The sequence below is a fragment of the Oncorhynchus mykiss genome, chromosome 4 (assembly GCF_013265735.2).
Source record: "Oncorhynchus mykiss isolate Arlee chromosome 4, USDA_OmykA_1.1, whole genome shotgun sequence".
Lineage (NCBI taxonomy): Eukaryota > Metazoa > Chordata > Actinopteri > Salmoniformes > Salmonidae > Oncorhynchus > Oncorhynchus mykiss.
The window spans coordinates 34,429,481-34,440,168 of NC_048568.1; the positions used below are offsets into that span (position 1 = coordinate 34,429,481).

Sequence of the window (10,688 nt, forward strand, 5' to 3'; positions counted from 1 at the left end):
ACATATACTCCGACTCCCACCTTGTTTGAAACCCCCGGTTCTCAGTATCCACCTTCCGTTTTGCCATTTTTGATGGGTATCTGAAAGTTAATTTTACTGTGATGCTGACGACTGCTGTGCCAATAAATATTGAAATGAAGCAGCCTACTGCTCGGTGCGTCACCTTTGCATTGTGGGAAATGTAGTATTGGTGCGTGTAAAAGATCTGCGGGCTGCCGGCTTGCTGCGGGCCGGTTCTAATAATAAATCAAGATCATCCCAGGGGCCGTAAAAAACCTTCTTGCGGGCCGGATGTGGCCCGCGGGCCTTGACTCTGACATATGTGACCTACAGGATGGTAGCTCTCCAGGAAGAGTGTTAGAGAGCCCTGCAGTAGGCCCTGATAAAATGAAAACACAGAACGTCAGACAGGTCCCATTTCATTTATTGGGTCAAAAAGAGGTGTTAAGGTCATTGAAGTTCTCATTAAAAACAGTACAAATCTCATGTGAACATTGACACTAAACAGAGCTTCAAGAACTGTTCTAAGACTATGTTAAATAGTCAGCATTTCTAGGAATAACATCAGTTCATGGTTTCAACTCCATGATCAGAATATAAAAAAAAGGTAGTTTAGGCACTTATCAACTCATCTAGATTCTAGCCAATCGTTCATCAGATCACCAACAGTAATATAGCAACAGAAAGCATGCAGTGCCATTTTAGGATTTGTCTCCTTAGTTAACTGCCACAATTAAGTATCATTCAGATACGAGTAGTTGAAAGACAGATTAGGCTTCCCTCTCATTCCATGACAGGTTAAGCATGAAGTGGGACATGTTGTCCCAGCTGATAAATTGATATGCTTTATTTATTTATTAGTGTTGTGTACAATAAAAACACTATTAGGTATCGAAAGAAATTCAACAACCACAGGCCTACGCAAGAGCACTCAACCTTACAACAAGCCTTTGTGACCCTCATCACTCACCAACTCAGAAGTCTCTTCTCGGCAGTGGCCTTCTGAACCGTCATCACATGAACCTCGTCCCCAGGCTCAATTGCTACCACATAGAGAGCCGGCTGTGTGGACGAGATTATGCTCACACACGCAATCCTTCAGTCAACATTCCATATCTTGCTTACAACCTCACCTAGAAGAGCCCTGGTCTACATACACAAACCCACCATTATACCAGCTGCACTCAAGTCTCCGACACGGAACCAGCAATTAAAGATTAAAAGGTCATGAGACATGTAATTACGATACACATGGTGCAACAGACAAAAACACACGACACATACGTGACAAGACCGGGGATCAATGACTCACACATGATTAGACAAAGACAATAGACAAGGATCAGATAGATTATCAACTTGAATTTGGAATAGTGATTAGTGACTAATCAATGGTTTGAATAATGATTAGTGACTAATCAATGGATGATGCAAGCAGGGAGAGGGTAGTGGAGGAATTTAGCAGTGAAAAATAGAAAAAAATTAAAGCAAAACCAATTATTGTGCAATATAGGAATCCATACAATAGTCATATTTAGAAAGTGCCAAGAAATCAAGACTATACTTACTAAAGCATCACCATGCAAAGAAAACAAAAAAACATTTCACCAGGTGTTCCTCATACCCCTGCACCAGCTAACACAAAACTAAGGCAAAAACCTGAAACAGCCACTTACATACATACATACATACATACAACACCATTCAAACATTAAATGACTATGTAATTGGTAACCCCTCCCATGGGTAAAATGGATTCTCCAGTATCAATCTAAGTCAAACATTCACCAGCTGCTCTATATGCCTGTGCCTGTTTACGGTCATAAATGATCAATTATTTATGTAACGAGCAAAACCACCATTGAAATATACTTCCATAGCGGAGAAGACACGTTAATCCTGAAAAGCTTTTTACGGAGAATTCATATGCCAATATTAAAATATCTAAAAACATGTGAAACCCCCAAAATGTAAAGTCCTCGTCATCAGAGCACAGGCTACTGAAGCAGGGAAGACAAGTACACTCATGCAGTGGGAGCATTGTGACAACGTGGCCATCCAGTAAACCAGCTAGCTATGCCATGAAACGACACCGTCATGTGATCCACAGGTCCCATTCTGGAGGTTAAAGGTCATTCTTAAACTCTGAGGTCCATAACTAACTCCATAACGTCCTCCCCACTGCCCGTCTGTAAAGGTTTCCATGTCCTTTTGACATAGTCAATGTCCTAAGAGCAAGTACCACAACCCTCCACTCCTCTCAGAACATAGGATTCTTCACAGAGGAATTGCAGCGTCCACTGGGTTTCAACTAAACTATGCTTCAGCACAACATTAGTATAGAAGTTACAATCCATAGAATCAACAGGTGAAATAGGGCCACGGACTCCAGGAGCAGACCCACAGGAAGAGATGCCTCTAGTTTGAATACTTCAGAGCCAGCTAGAGGAGAAAGAAAGTCTCATCATTTTCATATTCTAGCTCATTTTCCCTGAAATAAAAAGGTATTTTTTCTTTGATGGGCCACTTTAAAGCATTCTAGGGCCTAATAGTTTTAGATGACCAATGTCATCCAATTACATAAACATTTAATGAGTTAATTACCTGTGTATGTTCTCATCAATGAGAGTGTTACGCTGGTATACTTATAATGCCTCCTCTCCAAATGAAGAGTTTATTATGAGGATTGATTGGCTCACAATTACTGTAAAACCTAACGGTATGGGGGTGTTGGTAGCCCTCTGGCTCTCTCATTGGGTAGGTGTTCTAGACAAGGTCAACTACACAGCATAGTGTGGAATGATACACACTTCATAATACATGTTAAGTTGCTCATACGTCACGAGCATGGCTGGACCAAACGCAGAGGCTGAAATCAAACTTTCGCCCAACTGTGTGGTGTGTTAGCGTGCATCTGTGGTGTTGATATTTAACAGCGCAACGTCTCACCTTGTGGGCAGTGTCTGCAAACTGCTGGGCTTTGTGCATCAGGTCTACTGTCTTGTCCTCGGCACGGCCCAGTCTCTCCCCACGCTCCTGCAGGGCCTGGCTTGCCCTCTTGACTACACTAGCCATACTGCCCCCTGGGGGGCGCTGTCCACTGGGACTTGCTCTGTGACCTGCTGCACAACACACACAGAAACAGAGAGAGAGACAGACAGACAGAGAGACAAAAACTGGTCATGACCACACACACCAAAGATAGGATAACAAACAGGTATAACATTATGTTACAACATCCAAGAGCCAGAATCAAAATGTCAATCTAGCCATCTTTGCTTTCTTTTACTCTAAACTAATGTTTGTCGAGAGAGAGGTAACAATCTGTAGGGGGGGCTAGATCATGCCACCTGGACTGGTCAACTTAGGAGAGAGACTGCCCTACATTTTCTGTTGGTCTGCATCTCTATGCCCTGCTACTGCCTGGCACCTCTCCCTGTGCCACACACACCACACACACACACACACACACACACACACGTCAGTTGGTTCCATGAGGAGCCGCGTTTCTTCTCAGTCTCCCTACCCCGCAGACTCAAGGCTAGCCTTTGTTATTTTAGCAGGAGGTTTGGACACAAAGTCGCCAGTCAGCTAGCCGCAACCTCATAGAAGAGCCATTCTCTACTGTAGCGGAGAGAGGTGTTACAGAGGACAATTGACAATCGCCTGAGAGAGGATTATAAAGGAGAATGTAAAGGATACAACCATAGGCCTGCCACTAAGGGTTGTCCTTATATTATTGAAGGTTGTTTTGTCCCCTTACCTCCAGCCTGAGGACTGCTTTGTTTTGAAGCCATCACCTTCTTCACGCGGTTGAAGAAGACCTTGCAACGGTAGATGACCAGATTCACAGTGCAGGCATCTGTTAGAATGACACCCAATGAGACTGATAAAAGCTGTATCATAATCATGATCAATAGGGCAAATAGACAGTACAGAATCAAACAGGAAATTGGAGTCCATGCCATATCATGAGGATAAACCACTCCTACGGTCTCAGAATAATGCAAACTGATAGCTGGTCAATATTGCGCCCTAACACTTCCCCTAGGTCAATGCACGTCGATCTGCAAACATGGAAGTGTTAGGACCAAGGGGAAGGGAGTGAATTGGGACTGACTGTTGACAGACTACGCTTCTCCTTTCACACCCCTTTACCTCCTGTGAGTTTGGACTGACAGTTGACAAATTCAGTCTGGCGGGGCCTGGGACCCACTGTGCTCTTCCGTCTAGCCTGGGCCCCTGGACCTCCTCTTTGGCCCCCTTGGAATCCTGGGCTAACCGGTGCCCCTGGACTAGCTCTCTGGTCCTTCTGCTGGTCTCCAGCTGGGCTACCCAGGCCACCAGGGACCCGCTCCTTGCCCTCCCAGTAAGTCTGACAGGCGTGGTACATGATCTGGATGAAGATGCACTTCTCTGCCGCTGAGCTGGCCACCCATTGGTCAAATGCGTTGTCAAATACCAGGTCAAACTCTGGGCAGTCCTGTGGGAGATTACAGAAGGGTATACAGATGAGGGATACGATAGAGAGGTCACAAGACAGTAGAGGAGAATAGTGGACCAAACCAATCGCCCAGAAACACATGGGTCAGAATCCTGGTGCTCCAATCCCAATTCAACCCTTTATCCATCAAGACCTGATTGGCTCTACTAGTCTAATTAGCCCCCAAACCGCACTGATTCTCATCCATTCTGCTTTGGGAAACTGAACATGGCAGAGGGGGCTAAGGAGAGAGGAAGGAAATGGATGATGAATGGATACAGGGCTTCCAGAGAATCTAGGCAGTACAGTACCACACAGAATATCACATCTATACCATCTCTATGATGACGTCACCTTGTTGGGGTCGATGCCATCGACCTGGCGGAGCTGCTCCACGCTCCACTGTGACCTCCTGGTGAAGGGGGCAGAGCCTCCAAACTGCTTGACCTTGGTGATGAGGAGCTGGGCTGGTCTCTTATTGGTCACTGGGGGATTAGGAGGGGTCATCGGTTAGAAATATGAAACCAAAGCACAGTCATATAATGTAAAAATAGCAAAGTAAATCTACACAGTACTACAATGAAGACAGGATATAAAGAAGAGATTTAGGATTCACTTTCCACAACTAAACGTGTGTTTATTTTATTTTTTACAAACATTGGACACACACCGGACCAGTCACCATCACAGATCAACAAACAGACCGCCAATGCCCATTCTTCTTCAGTGGATTCTCTTGTTCAAACGATATGAGGGGTTGTAATGGGGGAGACTGGCAGTGCCAGCTGAGGACACTAGTCACTCTTCCGTCTGTGGTGTAATTGGGACGGGGTGAAGAGTCCCTCGAGGGACACTGGGGCAGTGAATGCCCATGACTCTGGGTGACTTCATCACAGTAACAATAGCTACTATGGATGGAGAGTGAGTGACACTGAACATCTAAATAATATGCAAGTGATCCTTCCTGCTCAATTATAGGATCCATGTCCTCTGACAACGTCAGACTCAGTGGTATTAGATAGCCAGCATCACAATGTCCTGACTGCAACACAATGAATACCTCTGCATCCTTCCAGTCAGATAATTCCACCATGAGATGGTTAAACAATGTAGCCTTTTAATCCTGAACAAGAGAGTTGTATATACACACAGCAGATCAACAAGTCCTGGATTTAAAATTCAAGTCACAATGGTCCCAGCTGAGAGAAATATGTTACAGGAGCCTACCTGACAGACAGATGTACGTCATAGAGAAATATGTTACAGGAGCCTACCTGACAGACAGATGTATGTCATATATTCTCCCTTGCCTCCAGTGGGCAGAAAGGGAACCTTTTTCCTTTTTCTCCTCTTAACCTCCACAGCCACTAGTATCCTCTCATCCCGGGGGGCAAACACTTCCCTGTTGATAACTGACTGGATATTCATAGTGATCTGGGAGTAGGATAGCCAATAGACAAAACAGATTCATGAACGAAAATATTGAGTATGTTACTCTTGTGAGTCACATGCTTAGTGTATTGTCTTCCAAATGAATAACATCGTATGTGAAAGGTTAGCTACAGATTGTTACACCAGATAATGTTATTTAACCAAAGATTTGTTTGTATTCAATTACTGGGAGTTACAGGGTAGGTAGTGTTTAGTGTAGCGCAGAGATTTCTTCATGGAGCAAAACAAGAATTTATTAAAATAACATTTTCTACATTCAAAACCGACACCTGCAATGGGCCACTTACGAGACCCGTGTTTCCATAAATCAAGGACAAAGACAGTGTCGCCAAAGTGTTACACCAAACAATACCGATCCTGTATCCCCCAGTAATGGATACCAAAACTCTTCGGTTAAACCACATTATATCTGGTGCAACAATCTGTATTGTAGCTAGTTAAAGGTAAACTTCACACCTGTTAGAGTGGGAGACGCATTAAACTGATTAAAATGAATGTGTCATGGGTCCTTTTTATTCGTTCAAATTTGATTACATTTATCATCATCAAAATCCCCAAATGCTTTATCGATTATTCTTTAGTAACCCTCGACATACAACTAAGAGAGAAGAAAGTTGTATGGTATACAATACCTTTTTTGTTGTTTTACTCCACCAAGATGCAGAAACAGCTAGGCTGATTACCAAACGACTCGACTGGCTTGTATAACTGTCAGGCTACCACCTCTAATCAACCGCCACAAGGTTTACAATCCGAGTTAAATTTCTACTCTAGAGCATTGCGGAGAAGGTGACTCTGTCTGGAGACCATCCCATTTGAACAAGTTAGAAGTCACGTGGGGAAAATGATTTATTGGGTTGAATCTCATACAATAATTATTTTAATCTTGGTTTACCATCATTCTTCATAGGCTTACTCTTTGCAGGTTGCTCTCTCAGGAATACATTAAACAGGAAATCAGCAGCAAAAACAATAGCAACGGCACCCTCACTCCTGTTTTGGTAAAAATATGAGGGATTGTGCTGGATAAATTAATTCACTCTCCAATCCATAGACAGCTATGCATGTAAGGATCCATCAAAAGTGTTGTTTTAACCATGTTTTGAGGCTATATAGTGTTTGTTTCCATTTTTTGTTTCCAAACATTGGAGTAACACAAGCTTATATTTTAGTGTGACAGTTGAACTAAGCTCATGAGACTTGTATAAGTTATATTCTTCAAGAATCCGTGGGTACATATCATTCATTTAAAAGTCTAAAAAAGGATGTAGTTACCGCTGATTGCCTCTTTAAAAAGTTGAATTTGCCACGACACTATTTCCAAAGCTCACTGATATGGCTCGTCTTTATTTACTCAAAAGTAGGCCTAATGTTGAATGCACGGAGACCACAGACAGACAGCTGTAGAGATATAGTTTAATGTAAAACAAATGGTTTACCAAGGTTAAGCACCACGTCATTCATTTGAAGAGGGAACGAAAAAAAATGGTTTCCACTAGTTACCACAGCCCCAAAGTCGAAATTGGCTATCGTAAAAATGTATGAAAACAAAAATGTGCTTAATTTAAGGTTAGGTTTGGGCATAAGTTTAGCAGGGTGGTTCGGGTTAGGTTTTGAATCACATTTTAAGAAGATACATTTTTAGAAAAATTCGTTTTTTTACTTTGTGGCTGTGGTAACAAGTGGCGACCGTTAAAAAAGAGTGAGCATGAGTGGATCAGACAGTGAGTGGAGAGGAGACATGACAGAAAAATAGTGTCCTCTGGTGGAAGGCAAAAGGGAATATGGCTGAAGGGTGGACGACCCACAACACAATCACAATTACATTTCCTCCTGCACAGGAGGTTGGTGGCACCTTAATTGGGGAGGACGGGCTCGTGGTAATGGGTGAAGGAGGACGGGCTCGTGGTAGTGGGTGAAGGGGGACGGGCTCGTGGTAATGGGTGAAGGGGGACGGGCCCGTGGTAATGGGTGAAGGGGGACGGGCCCGTGGTAATGGGTGAAGGGGGACGGGCTCGTGGTAATGGATGAAGAGGGACGGGCTCGTGGTAATGGATGAAGAGGGACGGGCTCGTGGTAATGGATGAAGGGGGACGGGCCCGTGGTAATGGATGAAGGGGGACGGGCCCGTGGTAATGGATGAAGGGGGACGGGCTCGTGGTAATGGATGAAGGGGGACGGGCTCGTGGTAATGGGTGAAGGGGGACTGGCTCGTGGTAATGGGTGAAGGGGGACGGGCTTGTGGTAATGGATGAAGGCGGACAGGCTCGTGGTAATGGATGAAGGCGGACAGGCTCGTGGTAATGGATGAAGGGGGACAGGCCCGTGGTAATGGGTGAAGGGGGACTGGCTCGTGGTAATGGGTGAAGGGGGACGGGCTTGTGGTAATGGATGAAGGCGGACAGGCTCGTGGTAATGGATGAAGGCGGACAGGCTCGTGGTAATGGATGAAGGGGGACAGGCCCGTGGTAATGGGTGAAGGGGGACTGGCTCGTGGTAATGGGTGAAGGGGGACGGGCTTGTGGTAATGGATGAAGGCGGACAGGCTCGTGGTAATGGATGAAGGCGGACAGGCTCGTGGTAATGGATGAAGGGGGACGGGCCCGTGGTAATGGGTGAAGGGGGACGGGCTCGTGGTAATGGGTGAAGGGGGACGGGCTCGTGGTAATGGATGAAGGGGGACGGGCTCGTGGTAATGGATGAAGGGGGACGGGCTCGTGGTAATGGGTGAAGGGGGACGGGCTCGTGGTAATGGGTGAAGGGGGACGGGCTCGTGGTAATGGATGAAGGGGGACGGGCTCGTGGTAATGGATTCTCCTTCTCTCTCTCTTTCTCTCTCTCGGAGGACCTGAGCCCTAGGACCATGCCCCAGGACTACCTGACATGATGACTCCTTGCTGTCCCCAGTCCACCTGGCTGTGCTGCTGCTCCAGTTTCAACTGTTCTGCCTTATTATTATTCGACCATGCTGATCATTTATGAACATTTGAACATCTTGGCCATGTTCTGTTATAATCTCCACCCGGCACAGCCAGAAGAGGACTGGCCATCCCACATATGCTCTCTCTAATTCTCTCTTTCTTTCTCTCTCTCGGAGGACCTGAGCCCTAGGACCATGCCCCAGGAATACCTGACATGATGACTCCTTGCTGTCCCCAGTCCACCTGACTGTGCTGCTGCTCCAGTTTCAACTATTCTGCCTTATTATTATTCGACCATGCTGGTCATTTATGAACATTTGAACATCTTGACCATGTTTTGTTATAATCTCCACCCGGCACAGCCAGAAGAGGACTGGCCACCCCACATAGCCTGGTTCCTCTCTAGGTTTCTTCCTAGGTTTTGGCCTTTCTAGGGAGTTTTTCCTAGCCACCGTGCTTCTTCACCTGCATTGCTTGCTGTTTGGGGTTTTAGGCTGGGTTTCTGTACAGCACTTTGAGATATCAGCTGATGTACGAAGGGCTATATAAAATAAATTTGATTGAAATAAATTTGAATGGATGAAGGGGGACGGGCTCGTGGTAATGGGTGAAGGGGGACGGGCTCGTGGTAATGGATGAAGGGGGACGGGCTCGTGGTAATGGATGAAGGGGGACAGGCCCGTGGTAATGGCTGTAGCGGAATTGGTGGAATGGTATCAAATGGTTTCCATGTGATTAAGCCATTCCATTTGCTCCGTTCCATCCGTTATAAGCCGTCCCCTCAGCAGCCGCCACTGTTCCCTAGGGTACAGTACTTCATTTTGTCTTCAATTACAACTCTATGCGAAATTAAGAGAAGACATCGATGTCACTTACACGTTATGGCACATGAATGGGTGAATTGTATCCTAAGGACGATGAACCTATCATCTCTATAAGTGTAACAGTGACAACATCCCACTGGGCACACACTGGTTGAATCAATGTTGTTACCACGGCATTTCAATGAAATTACGTTGAACCAACGTGGAATAGACGTTGAATTGACGTCTGTGCCCAGTGGGACAACATGTAAACAAGGATATGCCGAACCAAGGAGAGAACCATGGGTAAGACTCACTAAGAGGTTTCTCAATACCCTTTCATACTACAGAACTAAACTATGCTGTGTTGTACTGGCCTGGTCTGGTTATGCATCCGCCATAGCTGTTAGAACCATGCTAGAAAGGACAATGTGAAAATAAAATATCTGTGCCAGCACAGTTTGATTTGGATCGGCCCTATAGTGGGAACCAGGTGTTAGAGCAAAGGCATGGGGGTGACAGAGTAGAATACCAAGGAATCTAACAGTCTGATCTAACAAGGGAGGCGTTCAAACACATCTGAGGAGAAATGAAATAGCTAACATTCACAAGACAGTAAAAAGTCATCCTAACAGATACTGTGTTTAAAAAAAAAAACTCTGCTGTGTTTACACAAATCATATAAAAAAAAAAACTCCTGATGGCAAGCTTTATTCTGGCAGAGATCTGATGTAAGTGATGTCATTCGATGTTAGTGTAATTACTTTGCTAAAAGCTTTTAACAAATGAGCCTGCGTGCTGTAATCCCTCACTAACAGCAAGACATGTTTTAAACCTTTATTTAACTAGGCAAGTCAGTTAATAACAAATTCTTATTTACAATGACGGCCAAACCCGGACAACGCTGGGCCAATTGTGCGGCACCCTATGGGGACTCCCAATCACGGCCGGATGTGATTCAGCCTGGATTCAAACCAGGGACTGTAGTGTCAGGTCTTGAGATGCAGTGCCTTAGACCGCTGCTCCACT

General features: G+C 45.1%; 1 protein-coding gene across 2 annotated transcripts; it reads right to left on the bottom strand.

Annotated features, from left to right (window-relative positions):
- Positions 1-403: 403 nt before the first annotated feature.
- On the bottom strand, positions 404-6,770 carry LOC110522538 (syntaxin-binding protein 6). Of its 2 annotated transcripts, none has more exons than XM_021600990.2 (7): positions 6,568-6,770; positions 5,758-5,917; positions 4,838-4,968; positions 4,159-4,483; positions 3,764-3,862; positions 2,950-3,119; positions 404-2,442 (listed from the first exon to the last, which is right to left on the bottom strand). In XM_021600990.2, the coding sequence occupies exons 2-7, from the start codon at positions 5,909-5,911 to the stop codon at positions 2,419-2,421; spliced, it is 903 nt and encodes a 300-aa protein (XP_021456665.2). In that variant the 5' UTR covers positions 5,912-5,917; positions 6,568-6,770; the 3' UTR covers positions 404-2,418. The 2 variants fall into 2 exon arrangements, with proteins under 2 accessions (XP_021456665.2, XP_021456663.2); XM_021600988.2 differs by having other exon boundaries at positions 2,950-3,122; positions 6,568-6,764.
- Between the last annotated feature and the right edge of the window lie 3,918 nt (positions 6,771-10,688).

Coding starts and splice junctions, on each gene's coding strand:
- LOC110522538 (XM_021600988.2), bottom strand. CDS start 5,911: ATGAATATCCAGTCAGTTATCAACAGGGAAGTGTTTGCCCCCCGGGAT. Junction 4,969..5,757: donor GACATACATCTGTCTGTCAG/GTAGGCTCCTGT, acceptor CTAATCCCCCAG/TGACCAATAAGAGACCAGCC. Junction 4,484..4,837: donor ATGGCATCGACCCCAACAAG/GTGACGTCATCA, acceptor AATCTCCCACAG/GACTGCCCAGAGTTTGACCT.